The sequence below is a fragment of the Lissotriton helveticus genome, chromosome 4_1, assembly GCF_964261635.1.
Source record: "Lissotriton helveticus chromosome 4_1, aLisHel1.1, whole genome shotgun sequence".
Classification (NCBI taxonomy): Eukaryota; Metazoa; Chordata; class Amphibia; order Caudata; family Salamandridae; genus Lissotriton; species Lissotriton helveticus.
The window spans coordinates 791353804-791377107 of NC_136063.1; the positions used below are offsets into that span (position 1 = coordinate 791353804).

The window sequence follows — 23304 nt, forward strand, 5'->3', positions numbered from 1 at the left end:
CTAACCCTAGAAAGATTAAAATAGGTTTCAAACTTCTGAAGAGCAGACATGGCTTTTTTGGAAATACCATACATTTCCACGGCCACTTTGGCTGCTCCACTTTCTTGCGGATTGTTTACAGGCTTTTTTCTTCATCAAGAAAACGCATTTTCCTGGAGAAGTCTATCACTTTGTGCCCCTGTATAAAATGGCCATGCTATGGTACCCTTGAACTCAAATTACATACCTATTCCTACATTTTCGGAATTAGGTTTACATGGGTAAATAGGGTGTAAAAACATTTTGTACTGTGTGCAAATGACCAGAAAGTTATTACTTGACTTTGCAAGTGTTTTCTAACTTGACGGGGCTAACTCTACATCCCCCCCTGGGGACACCTAAATTCCCAACTGTAACTTTACCTCAACAGATACAGATTCTGAGTAAGGTTCAGTCCTTTTAGGCTGTAAATACTTGTGGGACTCCGAAATTGAACTTAGATGTGTATAAAAGTTTTCTGAAATGTGCTCTTACTAGATCTCACCTTTTGGCTTCAGTCTTGAGCTAACACTAAGGCCTCTGTCAGCCAGTTTAGATATTCTTCTAAGGTTTTCCGTATAGAATGATCATCTAAAATGTTTACAATTTATGCCCCCGTTAATTTTTTTTGTTGTGCTCTTTTTATTAATGCCAAAGGAGTTAGTTGAAGTATTCCTCATACCCCATGTAGCTTCATATAGAGTCCACAGGCGTTGCAGACAGGCTCTCCCTCCGCATTCCGACGCCATAGGGTAGTCGTTGATGTGTGACAATTCGAGCATAACAAACCGATTCGCCTCGAGGAAGGCTGCAAGGAAAGGAAAGAAAGACTTTAGTGCATGTATTTTGATGAAATGGATTACTAATCCCCTTACAGTTTACTGTTGCATGTGGAAGATAATAAATCTGATAACAAAATAAATAAATCGAGTGCTTGCGCAAAGGAAAATCGTTCCCACCCAGTGGCTACTCCAAAACCATTGTCGCTTTCAGATGGTTGAATCAGAGATCACTGAAACAATACCAATGTTTTCATCTTCTGGTGCAAAAAATTAGAAAATGGGAGTTCAGAAAGACTTTCTTATACCCTTTGCCTTAGTTAGGGCGGTGAGGAGGTAATAAAGTGAATTTTGCAGATGCAGAGATTTCAATTCTACTTACACATTTAGTCTGAAATGCTATGGAAGAAAAGGCATGCAGAACTGTTCTCTACAAGTTTATGCAGGGCTGTCTTAACAGCATTATAGGCCCCAGGGCAAAGCAGTGCACTGGGCCCTGCCTACACAACCACTAACAGAAGTACGAAATGTAACGGAAAATTAGGGTCAAATGCTGGTCTGCATGGGCCCCTATAATCGTGGGGCCCGCGGGCAACTGCCCAGCATGCTCATGCGTTAAGACACCACTGGATTTATGTTTTACTGACCTTTCCTATGGACAATGGCATTACAGAATATATGAATACTGTGTTCTGTAAATTATATCTGCCACAGGTCATTTGTTTGTGTTCAACAATGATATGTGCAAAACAAATCATAGCAAACGTTATGATTGTTATGCATAAGTGAAAAACTCAGAAAACAATGCTGATTAGTCATACATTTTCACTGAGGCTGCAAAAGAACAAAAAAAACTAGTTGTGGTTAAATCTGACCCTTGTAAGATTTCTTACTGCTAGCTGATTCAATCTTAAGTAAGTGAGTGTTCAAAGTTAGTGCTGACATTTAACATACTTTTTGGTGTTAGGGGATAATCATTTCTGAACATTGGTCATTATGTGGCATGTCAAATCATTGTCAGTGCTGATTTTATATATATATATATATATATATATATATATATATATATAAAGATAAATGCAGGGACCCAGAGTTTCTATTAGGGTCCAGTCACCTTTTCAGCTGAATGCCAGGATTGGCGAATACCACCTCAAGCCTCTTTCCGATGCCACCCTCTTCTTCCTGTCATTTTATATCACTCTAGTAAGTTATTTATATTCCTATTTACTCACTTTGTCATTCTTTTCCTAGCTTTCACTTTCAGGATTAAAGTCCAGTGATGAAAAATAAGTCCCAGTTCCAAAAATGAGTTCCAGTGCATCCCACATGCAATAACCAACACAAATTAAGTACTGGGACTGTACAATGTTTACACCATCTGGGGGTGATGTAATAGTGGGTAGAGATTTTAACTGCAGCACTTCAGTACAAAATTAAAGTGGTGAATTACCTGCTAGAGCCTTTCTATTGTTCTGAAGAAGAAAGATTTATAATTATATATTTTGAAATCGTTTCATAGTACCACTATATGGCAATTTTAGTGAACCAGAAAGGTGTATGCCCAGCATGAAACCCTCTGATGAATCAAAAGCTAGATAAGATCTTCAAGTGAACAATAGTAACCCTATTCCGTGAGTAGGCGCCAGAATGTGTTGACCTGCGCACCCATTAATCATAGCAAGCTATAATAATTTAGTGCTTGTGTCAGCATGTCTGAACGAATGCCAGTCAGAAGGCATTTACGTGGCAACGATGACAAGTCATTCTAGGAACCAAATGCACCTCAAACCTATTCTTAAGAGAATGCTGCTGGGTGTTGTCCAGTTGATTTGTACCCAGTATTACACACTATAAATGGGGGAGGGGGGGTTCAAAGCCCTTTTACATCCACCCTCTGTGATTGCAATCTAGCTTGTTTTCATAAAAGTAAGAAATCACTTGTTTATTTACTGCCATAGCTTTTTTTGTTTCATGGAGCTGTAAATAACTGGCTTCAGTATTACCCAACTCAATTTATTGCCCTCGGACAGATAAAAGGCAGAGCTGGCCCTACTGGAAGTTGAACCTTTGATATGTAGGTTACAGCTCCCGGCAACAAATGCTTAAATGAATGCACTGTCTTACCAGGTTTACATTGAACTTTGCTTCACTTCATAAAGAGCAGGCACACATGGGGTTCGCTGCCTGACAGACTGACTTAGAGGTCTGGGGTTTACACCACAAATTGTATAGTACATCAAAATGTAAATATTCTTACAGAATATCTTTTATTTACTTGAAGAGATCTGAGGAAAACCCTATGAATATATGATACACTTGTCTGAGCCACATACACATTTCTAAATAAAGGTGATACCAGTAGCCAGTATTGTAATATTTACTATTCAAAGTGTTAGGTGGGTCATTAAGAGGAATTTGTGTCTTAATGTGCTAATTGCAATAAAAATATACAAAGTTAACTGCCAGAGCTCATATTAGCATTTCGGCGTCTGCTAGGTTTGTTCCGTGGAGGATGCACTTAATCCAGTTTTGGAGAATGTTGACTCCTACAAGAGAAACCTGGCACATGATCTAGTGGAAAACGATGTCACCCAGGCACGTGCAAAGGCATGCGCAAAGTTAAAAATTGCCATGGGCCCCCACCTTTGTAGGAGTTCCCTGGGAAGATGGGCCCCTGCTCCCTCTATCGCACCTATGTCTAAGTATTTACCTCAACCATAACCTCTCCCTCTCTCCACTGCCATTTTGAGTTTTTTTCCGGCAAGGCATATTTTAACTGTTTATGTCCTCCCATTTCTGAAGGTTTAATTTATGCATTAATGCTTGTATGAGTTTTGTGTAATATTCCATTACCACAAATTGGGTAATAAAATTCAAATTTATTCCAAACACGGGGGCCCAAAAGTGTGTCAAATTGGGATGTCCCAGAACTCCTTAAAACTCTACTCGTTACCTTCACTAGCTTCAGGCTCAACCCAAGCAATAGAAAGCCAACTCAACACAATAATTACGAGGCACTCAATGAAAAAAATCTCGTCCATCTACCAGGTGCACTGTCAATGCGTAAATGCTGAGCTCACTAGAGAACTTGCACTTTCCAACCCCAGCCGCTAGATGGCGCAAAGACCGAAGGATGGGGTTTTGTAAATTGTATTTGTAATCTGACCATTCTCTCGAACGTGAAAGCGTTAAACGCGTTCATCAGTTGGAACTCACTCACTTGGAGGGGCGCTTGTTTTCCGCACTGACTCGTGGCTTACAAGGAAAAGGCACAATACTGCACGGTTCGAATAAGTCGCCTGCGCGGATCAATCCCACGCAACGGACCTGGGACGTCAACGCTCCCCCCGCCCCGCGCGCACAATGGCGATGACGTCACGCGCTGCGCCCTCTCGCAAGCTGACCCCGAGCCGCCGCCGCCGTGAACTCCAACGTGCGGCAGCAAAGGTTCGTGTCATAAACGAGCCGTTTATGATGCTCTCCCCGTGGAGTTTGGAGCCAAGATACAGGCAGGGTCCTATCAGGAACTGTCATGTAACAAAGAGCTTTATGAGTGTGCGAGCCACAGATCACGAGGGGAGCCAAGCCTCATAAACAAACGAGAGGAAGGTGAGCGGGTTATAAAAGCCCGGGCAGCAACAAGTGATCTCTGTTCCATTCATCAGGGCCGCGGCGCGCGGCGCGCGCTGTAAATCTGATGTTGAGCAATAGGCTGAGCCATGCTGGAAGTGGAGGCCTATGGGTGCACGTCAATGTCAACGTCTCTTATGTTGCAGAGATGACTATACTATGCAGCCCAAATAAGCCAAATTCATCAGCCTAATGTGGCACATTTTGTGAAAGTATTACATTACTCCATTCTTTTTAGTTCACCCAAGTTAACACTATTTTAGTAAATGTTTCACCTCTGCTTGAAAACTCAAATACAGCATTGGGCTGCTGAAATGGTTATCAGTCCATTTTTGAGAAAGGGTTTCCACTGCGCCACAAAGCATGTTTCTGTGTTTTTAGTAACTTTGCATTTGTTTGACCTATATATTTATTTGTATAATCTGCTAACTAGCCTAGTCACCAGACGATGGATTATGTGGCAATCCATTATTTTGAAAAAACCGTAGTATATATAAGATCTTATGCCTTATTCCACATGCCTTTATGGTGTCCAAATGATGTACTTTTGTTTGTTGGGACTTGGGACCATTGTTAGCCCTTGTCTTCGCAACTGGCTAAAGACTCACCAAATTTGAAAGGAAATTAGAGGCAAATGTGAATTGTTTTTTTTGCACTCTAAATTAGATTAGCCATTTTTGGGAACTAGATTAAAACATGTTATTTTTGAAGCATGAGCTCAGTGCAATTTTTCATTTAACTTCAAAAGGACAAAATGCTTTCTTCAGTTAAAGCTCCAGGCAAGGTTCTAGCCCACATTCAATTTCCTTTTTTTGTTGCTAAGTCGTTACAATGATCGATCAGGTGGATGTGTTAGGGGCTTATAAGGGATGTAATACAAATATAAATGTCTTTTTCCACGCTTAACACTATACTGTACAGAGCATTATCATATTTAGCTGGGGGTCTGAGCTTCCGCTCTAGTGTGTGTTTTTATGAAACAGTAAACGTCCATTTAGGGGTTTTAGAGAGGACTTTATGATGCAACCTAGCCAGTTTAGAGATATAATATTAAACATTGGGGCTGAAATCTGGGTGTTATGAAATGTTACCTGAATCTCTGTTTGGCAATATTGGACCATAATATGCAATATTTGTAATATTGTTTTTAAATATTACATGTTGCTGTTTGGCATGAACATTAAAAAAAAAATAATAATAAAAAGCTTTTTGTGGATTTAGAATACTATAAGGTAGCCTGGAGCTGTCGCGAAAGAAAATTCATAAATCCCTTATTTGGTGCTGGTTTATAGTGAAGTAATTGCTGTTTATTTTATTTTAATTACTGCTTTAAAAGAATGCTTTTTTTTCCAGAATGGGGTTTGCAATGCTGCTCTGGGAAGTGCTCAGCTTTCACTTGGCAGCCAAGTACACGCGATCTTTGGATTTCATTTTTACTTTATGTGTAGGCTGCTGGTTAAAAAACATAATTGCGTTTTTTTTATATTACAAGGGCTGGATTCTCATGGTTATTAAACAATAAGTACTGGTGAGCAGAAATACACATTGCTTAACACATTTTTTTGTCTGGGTTTAAAGCACAACACTTCATGCTAGGCGGTAACAATGCATCATAGGCCATAAGATTATTTCGTGAACAGCCATGCAGACAGATCTGTGTTATTTTCTCGAGGGTAAAGGGCAAGAGTCTGGATATTCCAAAAGGAGGAAGGCGGCACAAAGAAAGCTTCTGCCCATCATTTAGCACTTAAAAGTGGGTAGCAGTGGTGCTATACTTCAACCATATTAAAGTCAATGAGGACCTCATTCAAAGTGCCTTGCTAATACTGGTTCGCGTGCTAACCAGGAGCTTGTGCCTAAGTAGGGATTACAAATTGTGTGAAAATTTAGCACAGAATTGGCGTTATTATTCCCACATAAATTTTGCCAAGGAAAATCTTGCTAAATTTGTTTGTGGAAAGAAATACAAGATGGGTTTTACAGCTGAGAATGATGGCAACCCTGGTTTTATCATTTACAAAAGCTGCATCCACATGTTATCCAACTTTTAGATTTGTGGAACTCAGTATAGGAGGGTCATTTCGCCCCATGAGATGCCAAAACCTGTTGGTAATTTTCTGGAGTGAAATTGCCAACTGGTAAATCTGGAACACTCTCAATGAACCTTCCAAGTGCTGAAATGTTCCTTGAGGATACACAAACATGACCAGAGTTGATCTGCTAAGTTAAACTGATGGCCTTAACTTTAATTTTGGTGCACCAAGAGTCAACACAAATCACAAAGTATGTCTGAAAAGAGCCCTTGCCTGACAGCCTTGGTAACGTGGAGGCTGCTGCATTTTAGACAATGTGAAGTTGTGAAGCAGATAACCTGGTGTGCTCACAGACTGCTTTTCCAAACTCCAGCATGGATGGGATTCAAGCAGTAATCGTCCAAAAACAGATCGCCTAACAACTGAAAAGAAATGGTGTTCTCGTTACTTCGATCCAAACAAATATTTTTGTTTTAAACTGCAGACCACCAGCTTGATCTGAGGGGCACACGACCATAAATTGAAGTACTCGTTATATCAATTAAAAATAAGCATATGTATCTGATACTCAATTTATCTCAGCACAAGATTTGTTGTTGTGCTCTTGCTATTACATGCCCTTTCAGTGGGAGTACAAGAGGTCCGTTTGAACCATTAGACAACCTCTGGTACTAGGCCCCTTTAATCCTACATATAACCAGCTGGATGTTGTAGTTTGTCTTTTTTGTAGGATAAAATGGAAATGTCCTTTTTATAAGGGTTTTTCCAAAAGTCAAATAACATTCAAACACATGGAGCCATCTTTTAAACATTAAGTTCTGGTACTTTTTACTGCATAAAAGAGCAGTTGTGTTTAGACCGACACAATACACATCTCCATTAATATTATTCAAAAAGGACGGAGATAAGTACCAGACAAAGACAGTTCAAGTCTCTACTTCCATAAAATACTTAAGCACCCAGTCTGCTTAACATGGGGTGAATCAATAGTTAGTATGAGGATCAGCTGTGCTCAGTGAAAACAGCAGCACATCTCTAAGCCTACCTCGCTTTCAATCACAACCCTCCTCAGCCCCTTCCTACTTAGATGTAAATATTTACAACAGGCCGAAAACCAAAGGCTCAAGTCTTCCAGACAGCCAAACTGCTGAGACAATAAAAGATGAATTTTACAAGGCCCAGACTGCATGCCAAATCCCATAGCCCAACTGAAGAGCATTAAGTGCGCATCCACTCAACATTTCCTTAATTTGGGTGATCTAATATTAAAAACATATCCCTTTGGGAAGATTGAAAAGAAATTCAGTTTGTCAACGAAGAGGCAGGGTTATCCGACTCACTTCAGCTTCTTTACACGCCTCAGATAGACTTGAGGTCACTGTAACGATACAAGTGTGAATAGAGCGAGCGTTTACATTCTAAATTTAATTGTGCTATCTTTGCATGGCACATGTAACGAGTAGACCGATTAGAAAAGCAACTAATAAAAATATCTGGCAAACACACTATATTTTTATTGCAATCCCTGAAAGTGGTACCCTTTTGAGGTCTATATAGAAACTTGATTAAAAAAATCATAGTTTGAGTGTGTTGGAAACTTTTCTAAACTGTTGTAGGAAATATGAGACCTGCAAGCATCTGCTTCAATAGCCAAAAATGTTATGATAAGTACTAATCTGTTACTTACCAGTCAGAATGAAAATGGTATTACATTTTCCACTGGTGCATATGTCACTCCTGTCAATGGCATCGCACATCCTTATCTGACAATATTTTGAGTTATCTATGTAACTATCAAGATATATTTCTATTTATCTCTGGAATGTGTGTGTGTGTTTGTGCATGTGTGTCTGTGTGTCTTTAAAGATGCTAACCTGTCCGAGTTATCTGGGAGAGTGCCTGTCTATCTGTTAATCTGTCTAACAATGAGTCTGTCAGCCAGCCCGCCCCTTCATCCCTCCAACGTTCTTCGTATCTGTCAGTCTGTCTGTTTATCAGTTATTTGTCTACTGGACTGCCTTGTGCCCCACTTTCTATTTTTGACTGATGCTCCCTTTCAGATACGGGCACTACATGTATTGCACTGATCAGTGGGTACTAGGTAGAGGCTGGAGAGAGAGAGGCCTGTTAGGTTGAACTCGTCCCTCTCATTTATTCATGAGAACACGAGTGATATCACAGTGCTCCTAGTCTATGTACAAGGTGGGCTGGAGAAACCTCTGCAATTCATGTATTGACCTGTTTGAAGTGGGAAGCCTGTCATGTACAACTACAAACCACACCATGCAATAAAATATACAAAATGTACAAATCAACACTTTCATATTTCACACACATACGATGAGATGCCTTCGGTGCAAATATATTTTCAGTCAGCTGTACTTTGTGGCTAGGTCATGGCTGTATAAAACACACAAAATAAAAAAAAATATAGAAAATGGCTTCTTCCATTACAGACCCATTATGGCCGCAGTGACGCCCCATGGACTATTCAGTCAATGGCATTGTCGACTGAGACAGTGTGAGAATGGAATAAACACACTGTTTCGACTAGTCTTCACTGTGGTGAGACAGGCCCCAGCAGAGTGCGCTGTGTATCAGTGGGAGGAGGCAGACATGGTGCTTAGGCCCAACACACATCTCATTACTTGCTTAATGTTAGCGATAAGTGCTGCATGACTCCTGGCCGTTTTGCAAATTGTAAACAAAAAATCCTGTGGTGTTTCCCCAAAAGCACCTGCAGCACGACAGATTGTTGAGGCATATTTACAGCAGACTGCACAGGGTTCCACAAAACTAAAGAAAACGGTGTTAGTTGTGAAGTTAGGTGGTCACCTTAAAGAAACATCAGCTGATGCACAAACCGCGTGCACACAACAGCATATTTACTCCCTGAACAATGCGGAATGGGGCACAGGGGCAAACATATTTCATTTAGTCCACAGTAAATAAGAACGTTTGCTTCGGGGACAAAATGGAGGGAAATGGTTGTGAAATCAAATTTATATTTCTACATCATATTAATTATTAAAGCATACATTTAAAAATCCTAGACAATAACTAACGCTTTGTTTATAGAGGGAGCAGACATTACACTATTTTTGCTCTGTGTGCAATAAAATGGAGCACACTTTTACATTTAAATTACGGTCTTATTGTGAGTGTAGGCTCATTTTGCGTCGCACCTTCCATCCCTGTTTAGTACACGGTTCAAATGGATTTTTTGCAGTCCTTCGTAGTGCCAGGTTTCTGTAGCCTGGCCCCGGTGCTGTAAACGTGCCTCCAGGGGTGGGCAGCGAGCACCAACACCCTTCCCCTCCCACGAGGGGGCGCCCTTGCCCTCCCGCGCCCGCCGGTACTCACCACTCGCTTCTGGGGCTTGATGAGCGGCCGGCTGAGCCCGTTCATCTTGCTGTAGAGGCCGCAGGCGTTGCACAGGTAGTGCCCGGTGCCGTCCCGTCTCCAGAGGGGCGTCTGGATGGAGCCGCAGTTCACGCACTCTCGGCTCTCGGACAGGTCATCCAGGAGCTCTGGGGAAGCGGGAAAGGACAGGGTCACTGCGGGGGTCACCGTGGCCTGCGTGCGAGCCTGTGAGGGCTGTTTATGTGCGAGTGTTGTGGGTATGTGTGTGGCTGGGGGGCTGTTGAGCGTGCTGTGGAAAGTGTGCGTGTGTGAGGGTGAAACGGTGGCAATTCAGTGCAGAAACGAATAAAAAACACAGAGCATTAAGAAAACAGACACTTCTTATACAGCAACACCTACGCAAGAAAATAACTAAACAACACAAACCTACCACATACAATTAAAAGGCACTGTCAACGATTTGCTAATTATGATGTATGCAGAACAGATAATGCAAATAAAACAACATAATTGTATTATTCGTCCACGCAATCTACACACAGATGCAATACGTAGCCAGCATACACATTTGAGGAATAAAACAAGAAATGCAATTGCAAGAAACACAAATACATTCAAACACAAAACCTACAACAGTCAGCACAAAAATACAAAATAACATACGTGGCCGACAGACCACACTTTCAATAAACTGCTTAAAACCGCGCACACCTAGAGTAGGCAGGGCAAATACACAAGAAAACTGAGCTAGGACTTTGCTGTTGTTATTCTGTTAAAAAGGCAACAGGCAGATACTGGTCAACATTTGCTTTTAGAGCAACATGCCACTGATCCTCGTTAAGACCAATCAATACATTAAACAAAATTCTAATAACGAATACATTTGTTTCAAAAGATTCAATTTGCTACACAGCTAATCTTATTTGTACAAGAGAAATTCGTTTCACGATAAAAAAAATAATAATCTAGTGATCAGAGAAGATATATATATATTTAAATTCTCTTGGTCTCATTAAAAACTCAGTAGCTCGGTCAAAGGCGATTCACATTTTTCAAGTCAATCTGCAATGTACTCCGTCATATTCAAGGCAAAACACAGACATCTCAGCCTACATAAAAAAACGTGCATCCCCAACACGCACAGCAGTGAAACAAGCAAAACGTGAGCTGTCAGAGCGCGTGAAAGAAACAATACAGAGGTACAACTGGCACACAACGAACAACACGGAGAAATAAAACACCCGAATGCAAAGTAAAGCCACGCTCATCGGCACGCCGAACACAAACAAACACAGTATCCGTCTCTGTCTGTGCAGAGTGGCAGGCTGCTGATGGAGAAGGCGAGACATCAAAGAGGGGGCGCGCTGTGCGACAGCGCACCAACTCTATGCATAATTATCAGACAGAGACACATCACGCACAGCGTGCTGCAAGAAACACAGAAATCAATGTCACGAGTACCACACGGCGACTTTGGGCACCCGAACAGACACTATGCACGTTAAACCCACACTGGCTGAACAATGTCCGCTTTAAGGCATTAATTCTCCTTACAACACCACGACACACAGACCTGAATGCAACTTGAAACCAGCATAAAATAAACGAAAGACACTAACCAAATACAGCGGGATCTCTGTGGCATTACTTAGTATTCTATTTTATTCTCATTTCAAAACCATCACAAAAAACAGATTATGTTAAGTATTTTTTTATATCGATTTTTGTCTGGAAATATCAAAAAGTGTTCAACCAGTCACTTAAAATCTTTAATCGGCTAGCGCATAGAATGAGTAAAGCGTCGGGAACCGAACATTGCAAATAAAGTGCTAATTAAAGTAGGCGAGAGACAGCCACCACCTTTCCTGCTGTGTGACGCGCCAGTGTTTATCTGGCTGCTCCTGTCAAGCGCCCGAATGATGCAGTGACGTCACACGCAGCCTTCCGGTTGCATTATTTGCACCTTTCCCTCCATGTCATCGAAGACACAGTAGGGTTATTTCGGCGCGTCACTTCGAGCACGCTGCAAAGGCTTATTTGTATAATTCGCAAATATATGTATCATTTCTGCATTCAAAGTTTATGATTTTCCTGTTTTCTCGCAACCGTCCCTTCAAACGCTAAATAATACATAAATGTAAAACTAATATATGTATATATATATATATATAAATATATGCTTTGTTTACGTTTTTCTCTCCCATTTCACACATAAATATTTCCCAAATGCCCACACATGTCCCCACAGCAGTACCCGAAAATTAAAGCTTGAATTTAAAAGAAATCCCTCGTGTGAATCTAAATAAAATTCCTGATATGAAGAGAAAAAATACAGCATTGAATTCAAAAACTGGAACCCGTAAACACGTCTGGAGGGAGCCGTCGAACGACATATTCCCCTGGGCGCGGTTTTATTGCCTTTAACATTTGGACAACATGAAAGATACCGAAAAAAAATCGGCAGCTTTCGAATGACTGAAGATTCTGCTCTCATCTCAATGGACGCACTCAGACAGATGTATCGGGGTTTCTGTTTCGTTTTAAAACGCCTACGGTAACACCTGGATTGTGTTGGTGGCTCACTAAAAGTGTGTGGAAACGACAGTAACATGTGTATCAGACGGGAAACATCATTTACCACGAAGGCATTACCACTACTAACATTTACCACGTGACACTTACCACGCAGGGTGCCTTCCACGCAGGGTGCCTTCCACGACGTCTTTACCACGGGCTGGGGGGGAGATGTGGTATTCCTTCGAGTCGTTCTGCGTGGGCTTGGGGGGCAGAGGGGGGCTGGGGGGGGTCTCCCCCCCCAAAAATAACAAGCGGTGGGCAGAGGGGGGCTGGGGGGGGTCTCCCCCCCAAAAAATAACAAACAGTTTACTTTAAAAAAAAAAACGAACATAATTTTAAAAGAAAAAGGAAAGAGCCTCCCCCAAAGACGTGCCGTGTACGTCAAAAAAACAGTCCTTTTTTTATTTTGGTATACGTGTTTTGACGCTTGTTTCAATGGAGGATGGAAGTAAGGGCTCGTAGAGAAAGACGTGCAGGTAAGACGTTTCTAGGCGTAGTAAAATCCTACGTTGTAAATACCAGCGTGGTAAAGCCACTTGCGATGTAAAATTCGCGTGGTAAAGCCATGCGTGGTAATTGAAATCGTGGTATAATCATATATTCGTATCAGACATGTGGATTGAAAGAAAGATGTGGCTGGGTCTTAATGGGGATGGCGGTCCTTTAAGTTTTAATAGTTTCAATATTCTTATTTTATCCCATTAAATATCTCATTTCATAGGGCTCTCGGTCCCAGGACATACTGGCATCCTGCAATACGCACGGATTCGGTCCACCCCGGCGCGAATCTTACAATATTTGTAATTCCGGCCGCAGCCTGCATTCCCGAAATATCAGCCTATTAGACCGATCCGGCGCCGCCACTCCGCCAAGGGTGAGTCCAGAGTGGGGTCTCCTCATAGCTCTGAGCGAGGGCAGCGTGAGGGCTGAGAAGAGGGAGTCTGAGAGGAGAGAGCGGGGAGAGGAGGCTCCTGCACTGGGGGTGAGTGGGGGCTGAGGAGAGGGAGTCTGAGAGGAGAGAGCGGGGGGAGGAGGGCCCTGCACTGGGGGTGAGTGGGGGCTGAGGAGAGGGAGTCTGAGAGGAGAGAGTGGAGAGAGGAGGGTCCTGCACTGGGGGTGAGTGGGGGCTGAGGAGAGGGAGTCTGAGAGGAGAGAGCGGGGGAGGAGGGCCCTGCACTAGGGATAAGTGGGGGCTGAGGAGAGGGAGTCTGAGAGGAGAGAGCGGGGGAGGAGGGCCCTGCACTAGGGATAAGTGGGGGCTGAGGAGAGGGAGTCTGAGAGGAGAGAGCGGGGGAGGAGGGCCCTGCACTAGGGATAAGTGGGGGCTGAGGAGAGGGAGTCTGAGAGGAGAGAGCGGGGAGAGGGGGGCCTCTGCGCTGGGGATGAGAGGGGGCTGAGGAGAAGGAGTCTGAGAGGAGAGAGTGGGAGAGGAGGGCCCTGCACTGGGGATGAGTGGGGGCTGAGGAGAGGGCGTCTGAGAGGAGAGAGGGGGAGAGGAGGGAATGAGTGGGGGCTGAGGAGAGTGAGTCTGAGAGGAGAGAGGGGGAGAGGAGGGACCTACCCTGGGTATGAGGATGAGAGGGGCTGAGGAGAGTGAGTCTGAGCAGAGAGAGCAGGAGAGGAGGGACCCTACACCGGGGATGAGGAGAGGAAGTCTGAGAGGAGGGAGTGGGGAGAGGAGGGCCCTGCACTGGGGGTGAGTGGGGGCTGAGGAGAGGGAGTCTGAGAGGAGAGAGCGGGGGAGGAGGGCCCTGCACTAGGGATAAGTGGGGGCTGAGGAGAGGGAGTCTGAGAGGAGAGAGCGGGGAGAGGGGGGCCCCTGCACTGGGGATGAGTGGGGCTGAGGAGAGGGTGTCTGAGTGGAGAGAGCGGGGCAAGGAGGGCCTCTGCGCTGGGGATGAGAGGGGGCTGAGGAGAAGGAGTCTGAGAGGAGAGAGTGGGAGAGGAGGGCCCTGCACTGGGGATGAGTGGGGGCTGAGGAGAGGGCGTCTGAGAGGAGAGAGGGGGAGAGGAGGGAATGAGCGGGGGCTGAGGAGAGGGCGTCTGAGAGGAGAGAGGGGGAGAGGAGGGACCTACCCTGGGGATGAGGATGAGTGGGGGCTGAGGAGAGTGAGTCTGAGAGGAGAGAGGGGGAGAGGAGGGACCTACCCTGGGTATGAGGATGAGAGGGGCTGAGGAGAGTGAGTCTGAGCAGAGAGAGCAGGAGAGGAGGGACCCTACACCGGGGATGAGGAGAGGAAGTCTGAGAGGAGAGAGTGGGGAGAGGAGGGCCCTGCACTGGGGGTGAGTGGGGGCTGAGGAGAGGGAGTCTGAGAGGAGAGAGCGGGAAGAGGAGGGTCCTGCACTGGGGGTGAGTGGGGGCTGAGGAGAGAGCGGGGAGAGGAGGGTCCTGCACTGGGGCTGAGGAGAGGGAGTCTGAGAGGAGAGAGCGGGAAGAGGAGGGTCCTGCACTGGGGGTGAGTGGGGGCTGAGGAGAGAGCGGGGAGAGGAGGGTCCTGCACTGGGGCTGAGGAGAGGGAGTCTGAGAGGAGAGAGCGGGAAGAGGAGGGTCCTGCACTGGGGGTGAGGAGAGGGAGTCTGAGAGGAGAGAGCGGGAAGAGGAGGGTCCTGCACTGGGGCTGAGGAGAGGGAGTCTGAGAGGAGAGAGCGGGAAGAGGAGGGTCCTGCACTGGGGCTGAGGAGAGGGAGTCTGAGAGGAGAGAGCGGGAAGAGGAGGGTCCTGCACTGGGGGTGAGTGGGGGCTGAGGAGAGGGAGTCTGAGAGGAGAGAGCGGGAAGAGGAGGGCCCTGCACTGGGGGTGAGTGGGGGCTGAGGAGAGGGAGTCTGAGAGGAGAGAGCGGGAAGAGGAGGGTCCTGCACTGGGGCTGAGGAGAGGGAGTCTGAGAGGAGAGAGCGGGAAGAGGAGGGTCCTGCACTGGGGGTGAGTGGGGGCTGAGGAGAGGGAGTCTGAGAGGAGAGAGCGGGAAGAGGAGGGCCCTGCACTGGGGGTGAGTGGGGGCTGAGGAGAGGGAGTCTGAGAGGAGAGAGCGTGGAGAGGAGGGTCCTGCACTGGGGCTGAGGAGAGGGAGTCTGAGAGGAGAGAGCGGGGGAGGAGGGCCCTGCACTGGGGGTGAGTGGGGGCTGAGGAGAGGGAGTCTGAGAGGAGAGAGCGTGGAGAGGAGGGTCCTGCACTGGGGCTGAGGAGAGGGAGTCTCAGAGGAGAGAGTGTGGAGAGGAGGGACCCTGCACCAGGGATGAGTGGGGGCTGAGGAGAGGGAGTCTGAGAGGAGAGAGCGGGAAGAGGAGGGCCCTGCACTGGGGGTAAGTGGGGGCTGAGGAGAGGGAGTCTGAGGGGAGAGAGCAGGGAGAGGGGGGCCCCTGCACTGGGGGTGACTGGGGCTGAGGAGAGAGCGGGGAGAGGGGGGCCCTGCACTGGGGGTGACTGGGGCTGAGGAGAGAGCGGGAAGAGGGGGGCCACTGCACTGGGGGTGACTGGGGCTGAGGAGAGGGAGTCTGAGAGAGGAGAGGAGGGCCCTGCACTGGGGATGAGTGGGGGGTGAGGAGATGGAGTCTGAGAACAGAGAGGTGGGGGGCTGCACTGTGGATGAGAGGGGCTGAGGAGAGGGAGTCTGAGAGGAGAGAGCGGGATGAGTAGGGGCTTAAGGAGACCTAGATGTTTCATTGTACGGATTGACATATTATAGAGTGTACCGCTGGATCATTACATTGATTGATACTTGAAATTTTACGAGAGGACAACTGGGACCCTTTCAAGAAGTAAAGGATGGACAGCTAAACAATTTATACTGTCACGGGCCAACTGTCAAGTTTGATATTTGGAAAGTTGAATTTCAGGAGATTCTGCGATATGATTTTGAATTATAGCCCTGAAGAAGTCAATGATGCTTGATTTAGCATGACGAAACACGTGTTGGCTGCATAAGATTTGGTTTATTTTGGATGATAAGACAACTTATTGATTACTGTGGATGTACGGACTAAGAAAATTCTACTGTACCGATTGAAGAAAATTGATGCAAAGAAAAGAAGTATAAATTTATGGACATTGGAAACAATTCCTGTGGACTTTAAACTTTATACAATTTGTGTGCTCTCGGGGAGGTCATATTATGATGTGTTGTCTGCATATGAGGGTAATGGCAGGGTTGTATAGGTACATGATAGAATCAAGCGAAACCGTTTGCCCTCTGCGCACTGTTGCGAATCCTAAGTGGATGATAACATATGAATATAACTAATATCAACGTGCAAAGTTACATGAAAACTCATAGGCGTTGTGAATTGTAATCAATATGTGTATTTACTAGCATCATGACATTGTGCTACACATTATTCATTGGATTTCAAATAGATACAATGAATTCATCATAGAAAAAAAGTTTGATGTTTACATCACATCAATTTATATGTTTTTCGTCTCACAAGTTTGCCCTGCCCAATGCATTTCGGGCCACACGGCCCTTCATCAGGGGCGGTACCTGAAAAAACATAAACAATAATTGCTTTTACTCTAATAGAAGAATCTTCAACTGCATAGTTCATAGTTGACCACAGATATCAGTATGAAAATTACCTACCTTCCAGGCACCTACATCTCACAAAATACTGGATGCATTTGAAAACCTAGTATTGAATGACCTTAAACAGATTAACACCAAGAAAAAATGCTACTGGAACCTTTCAAAACATGAGAAACTGATCTTAAAAGAATTAGCGGAAAATCCCAGTATACACATTCAACAAGCAGATAAAGGCGGCGCCATTGTCGTCATGGATCGGACATTTTATGAGTCTAAAGTAGTTGAACAAGTTTCTGATACAAGTACCTATCTTAAATTGGATCAGGATCCCATTAAGGAACTTAAAGTAACATTAGACAAGATACTAGATCAAGCTGAAAATATGAAATGGATCAACACCAAAACTCGTCAATTTCTCACAGTTTCATTTCCTAAGCAGCCAGGAATATACATGCTGCCAAAAGTCCATAAAAATCTTTCCAACCCGCCCTTTCGTCCAATTGTTACTGGGTGTGGCACCATCTTTGAGCCTTTGGGACAGTACATTGATCAATTTCTGCAACCCTTTGTTCAGTCGTGGTATTCCTATACCAAAGATACAACACACTTTATGCAAAAGCTCATGAAGGGGGGAGTAAAATCACGTATGCTCATGTGTACTCTAGACGTCAAAGCCCTATACACCTCTATCCCGCATGACGCATGTGATGTAAACATCAAACTTTTTTTTCTATGATGAATTCATTGTATCTATTTGAAATCCAATGAATAATGTGTAGCACAATGTCATGATGCTAGTAAACACACATATTGATTACAATTCACAACGCCTATGAGTTTTCATGTAACTTTGCACGTTGATATTAGTTATATTCATATGTTATCATCCATTTAGGATTCGCAACAGTGCGCAGAGGGCAAGCGGTTTCGCTTGATTCTATCATGTTATAATTTGTTGGCGCAGTATGGACATTGCGTCTACCTCCACAAGCACGCGTGTTTAACAAGTATTTTATCTTCATTGTTAATTGTTGATTTAATCAGGTGTGCCTCTCCCATTACTAATTATAGGGTTGTATAGGTAACCAACCCTTCCTCACCTGGGAGCACCTACATAAACGAATTATATGTTATTACTTGGACCCAGATATACAGTTGTGCGCCCTTTCATTCACCTGGTTATCTAGTCTGTATTGGTATTGCTGAAGAGAGGGAGTCTGAAAGGACAGTGCGGGGATTGGAGGGCCCCTGCATCGGGGCTGAGAAGAGGGAGTCTGACAGGGGGGGAGGCCTGCACTGGGGTGAGTGGGGGCTGGGGAGAGAGAGTCTGAGAGCAGAGAGCGGAGAGAGGAGGGCCCCTGCACTGGGATGAGTGGGGTTTGAACGAGAGAGCTGAGAGGATAGCATGCCTGCGCGGGCGCGGAGGTGGCAGGGGCTGAGTGAGAATGGAGAAGGGAGTGCGCTTAGAGAGGGCACGGCAAGGAGAGGAGAGGGGGATGATGGGCCACTGACCGAGTGAGGAACAGGGAAAGGCGAGAGAGTGCGTGCGTGCTCGCGTGCGCGCGGGCATGTTGTCATACCCGTTTATTCTGTATTGACACGTGTATGGCACACTAGGCCCAGTGATACCATCCCGGCGCTCTGCTGACAATTACAAATGTGTCCAGGGATACACAGCCCCTCCCCTTCCAAGGAGAGCCTGGTACCCAGTCCCTCGGCCGGGGACCTCTAAGAATGGCACACTGGGCACAATCCAGGGCACACACAGACCCATAAACTCTTTAAAGCCCCTGCCTGACGCTGACTCTTAACAATTGTGTCATAAAAGGAATAGGCTTGTTGTAAACATTAACCGGTGAGCCAAACACGCAGTGTTTACCCCTGCTGTCCGAGAGGGCATGCCCGTGGGGTCTGTGTGCAGGATCACACAGAGTGACACACATCGCCAGGCCTCGGAGGCACTGCGCGGATTAGGCCCAGCGCACTTGGGGGGAGGAGGGGCAAGCACTGATATACAAAAATGTAAGCTACATTTTTTTACTGACAAGAATTTCCAGACATTAACGTACTCACAACCCCTTACTTTTTTGAAAGATGTGCCAGGAGCCAATATCCGGCGCACTTTAATGACCTAACGAACCCATGCGCTATAACGCCGCAGAAACGGAGGAAGTGACGTACATATCTCAACTACCATGCTTCGCAGGTGTAGTATAGCAGCCTATCGATGGTAATTAACGAGCTCACCCTTTGCTTCCCGTCGGCCAGACAAAAAGTTCTAACCATTGGATTATCTGAAAGCTATTATGACCCTGTTAAAATGCACACGTACCGTGCACATGACAAGCCATAGAAGATGGGCCCCTGTGCCCTCCGAGCAGCCCCCACCCCACGAAGGGTTGGTAGGTTAGAAACCCTACCACTATTTTATGTAAATAGACTATTTTAATGCGCCCCACGTCAGCAGGTACACCAAAGGCTTCACAATCAAAATAGAACTGCTGTAGGCGTACAAAAAGAGTACAGAATTAAGCAAATAAAAATAACACCAGAGTTTTGCTTTGCAAGAGCCAGGGGACCCTTTACAACATAAAAAATGTAAGAAGTGTGACTTGACTGTTCCTATTAGTTCCAGCTGACTTCAACCTGTATGTATGTGATGGGCAGAGGGGCCGTTCATGTTGGTGCCCATTCACACTTACTGAAGGCTTGGCTCCCACCCCACACCATTGGACCCAGGCCCCCATCTCTATGGGTATTCAATGTCTAGAGTGCGCCCTACTAGGCCTCGGCCCCAGCGAAACTGTAAGACCCAACCCCTGTGAGGCCCGGCTCTGTCTGATGACGACGGAAGGTGGGCGTGGCTTGTCACCAAGTCCCATGAACCCCTCCAGTAAGGCAGGTAAGGAAACCAGTGGTTGAATGTGGCTTCCTACAGTCACTAGGCGCTGGCCACCTTTGTAGTGGTCATTCTGCTCTGCGTTGGTGCAGTATCTCAGGGGAGCTTCCCCAGAAGCCCTTTCTCCATCCTTCAAAGACCACCCAACTGTGATAATCGTGGGGGTCTTTCTGTGCGAGGGGATCTCCCGCCACTAGACCCCCACGCCCTCCACCCTCGCCTCCACTATCTACCCCCCTGACTCCTGTCATTCATTAAGCGATTTCCAATCGGCCCAGAGAGGAGCCGGTGTGTCTGGGCTGAGCCCGCTCCAGAGTCCGGCTAATCTCACCTCTCAATAAAACCCCGGCTCAGGGCGGCGGGGGAGGGGTGTTTACATTCAGGTAGTCATTCAGGGCCTTTATTAATGACGTCTGTGGCAGTTGCGAAATGACGGCATGGTACTCGTTTGTGGAAAGATATTGGGAAGAACCGTATATTTGACATGTATGTTACCACATGCCCTGCCACTGGGTATAGTCCCTGTATGTACCTTTAAGCTTTTTTGTTTCTATATTTATACGCTTACATGTAGGCATGTTCGCATGTGGGGGTGTACACATACACACACACAAATATTCATCTCAACAAGTTCCACCAATGCTGCCGAGCACTTTGTTGAGGGGTGCTCCATGTGTGAGGGCGGACTCACGTACACATCAAATAAATCCTTCACAAAGAAGATGAGCAGTCAGGGGGTCAATTCCAAAAGATGTATTGTGCAGACAGACCAGTTTCGGCAATGCTGCCTTTCTCAATGTTTGCTTAAATGAAAACATCCCATCTGCAGTATTGTATGTATATATAAGTTTTTAATTGTACATATTGTTTTGCATCTTTTATGATCTGTGATCGAAATAAAGATTTTTGAAAATGAAATGTATGTATATATATACATTTATAAATTTGAGTGGGGTCGAAACGCGTAAGTTTATTTTCCAAAATAAACTTTGCAAATAACAACGGTTGGAGGGGCTTGAGCAACAGTGAGAGGAAACTTGGTGAATATATATTCTTATTATAAAACCAAAGACGAATATGTATATATATATATATATATATATATATATATATATATAGAGAGAGAGAGAGAGAGAGAGAGAGAGAGAGAAAGAATACATGACAATTACCTGTTTAGTAAGGTCCCATTAGCCATATTGCCATTGAGGTGTTCTAGTGACATCATAAACCACAAGGCCGATAATCCGCTGTATGGTAAATGTCACCAGAACCCCTAGATAGCAATTTTTACACTTTTACCCCTTATGTAGTTTATATATTGCATGTTTCTTTTGGGATAACTAGTTTGCAAAGGCTTTTCTCTGCATAGTGCAGTTAACAATAAGCACTGATTGGTATTAGAATGTTTAGGTCTTGTTTAGCTTTCATGTATACGTTGTTTGATAAAACGATGGACAATGCTGAAGACAACTTGGTGTATGCAATTCTGTGTGCAGCGTTTACCTCTTCATTTGCATTTTTTGCAGATTTCACAAAAACGAGCTGAAATGGATGAAAATGATAAAGAACATGTGCTGCATAAATTACATGTTTTCGCCACATCATTTGGTCTTCAATGTCACATAATACCAGTTGCCCTGAAATTGGCAAAGCTCCGCAGACTGGTTTGCAGCCTGTCATTTTGATGATGAAATCCATATTTCAGAGGGAACCATCACATATTTTCCATATTTCACAATTTCTTGTGAAATATTTTATAACGCTGCCTTTTGTGTTCTACAAGCCCATACACTACTGATGTATGGGAAATAACCTAGCACAGGAGAGATGCATTCCACACTTCTGGCAATAAAGAGTATAGTGCAGTTCTGCATCTAAGGAGCATTGCATTGCGTGCTGCAAATGTTATAAACACAAGCATTTAACACCAGGACCACAGCACAGTCTGAAGAGGGAGACAATCTCATTCAATAGACTTGTTAGGATGGGATCACTCAAATCTGAGAAACAAGAAGGTCAGTGCTGTGCAATAACATGGAATGTAATAATCTGGCCTCTACTCTGAAGCAATAAATGTGTATTTTATGTGCTTTTTCCCATAGCATATTTATTGGGTCACATTAACACACACACGTAAATGTGTGTGTGCCTATGCGCATGTAGCACGTGGGTTATGATCCCATTATGCTATTTAAGCATAACATATAAATAAACAAGGCATGGTATTACCACAAAGTCTTAACTCACACATTACCTTTTATGTTTTCATTACACTGCATGTAAAACAAAATCTAGGCTTCCTATCGGTTGAAATCCTACATCTGTGGGAAGTATGCCCTTGCAGTACAGTTCATGGCTGTGACATCAGTTCTTTAAATGGGCAGGGTCTGTCCGGTACTGAGTACCAGCACTTCCTAAATTTGAATGGGGGAGTACCTACACTTCTAGCGCTGCTGCAATACATCGGGTACTCCAAAGTTTGGATAACTTCACTTCTAAATTTCAATTTGAAGCACTGATGACATCCTTTTCGGAAATATCAGGTGTTGTTGGTGCATTAGCGATACCCAGACATGAAATGTAAGTATGTATAAAAATGGGCCCCTGACTGCAGTGGCAAAAATAAAGCAAAGATCAGGATTTACTTGCGGCTGGGCCCCAGGGCCACCGCACGTCGTGCACCATTGACAGCTACACCTCCGCTGGGGTCTTATTCTACAGTTTAGCTGTCACAGAGCAAAGCACCTGTGTGTGTTTTTGTGTTTGAAGTGTTTAAAGCGCTTGCATTTAACCTGGAATTTCTCTAGTTGTTCATGAATCCAGAAAGCACAGTTCAGAAACAGTACGTTGTGATCGCCTCTGTTTTAAAAATGTTTGCTGTCTGCAGCTAATGGACTGGCTTGCAGATATTCCAAGTTAAATGTATGTGCACGGCAAAGGCAAAAACACAGGTTCTCGGCGTGCACCTGTTTATGATGTAGGCCCGATTGGTCAAACTGCGCAGTGGCATCGATGTAAACGGGTTCCACGTATGTTAGGGTGGCATGGGCATCCATGGTTTGCCGGTACAATGGCGGGTTTCAGCAGCTGTCCCGGCAGATTTGAGGAAATTGTCCTCTTGTTTTAAGAGAGGGTCGATTAAAACAGTGGGTGGCAAGTTTTTATGTTTTCCGAAGCAGGGCTAGTGCAACTGTTATCAAAAAGCAATTTCATTAACAGATAACAGTGGGTTAATAAATTGCACTTTATTTCCTTAGAGCCACGTCTGTTTTTCTGTGTTGATGAGCGCTCACTTTCACGTTCTGTGCCCGTCTGCAGGTGGCATTGCTTGCTGTCTGTGGCGAGAGCGGCTTCTCCTCGGCTGCCCTCGGGCCCAGGAGTGACTGAAGAGGGCACTCACGGACCACCCCGTGCTAACATGGAGGAGACCGAGAGTGCAGCAGGGGGCGGGGCACCAGGGTCTGAGGGCCGTCTGCACCCCAATT

The 23304-nt window shown here is 45.0% G+C and overlaps 1 protein-coding gene across 4 annotated transcripts in view; it reads right to left on the minus strand.

Moving 5' to 3' along the window:
* Positions 1-23304, minus strand: part of GATA6 (GATA binding protein 6) — a 59101-nt gene that overhangs the window by 26251 nt on the left and 9546 nt on the right. For all 4 annotated transcript variants that reach the window (XM_078687427.1, XM_078687429.1, XM_078687428.1 and 1 more), the window contains exons 3-4: positions 9824-9990; positions 701-826 (exon numbers count right to left, since the gene is read on the minus strand). In XM_078687427.1, the coding sequence (XP_078543553.1) occupies positions 701-826; positions 9824-9990 (293 nt within the window). The remainder of the gene's footprint in view (positions 1-700; positions 827-9823; positions 9991-23304) is intronic.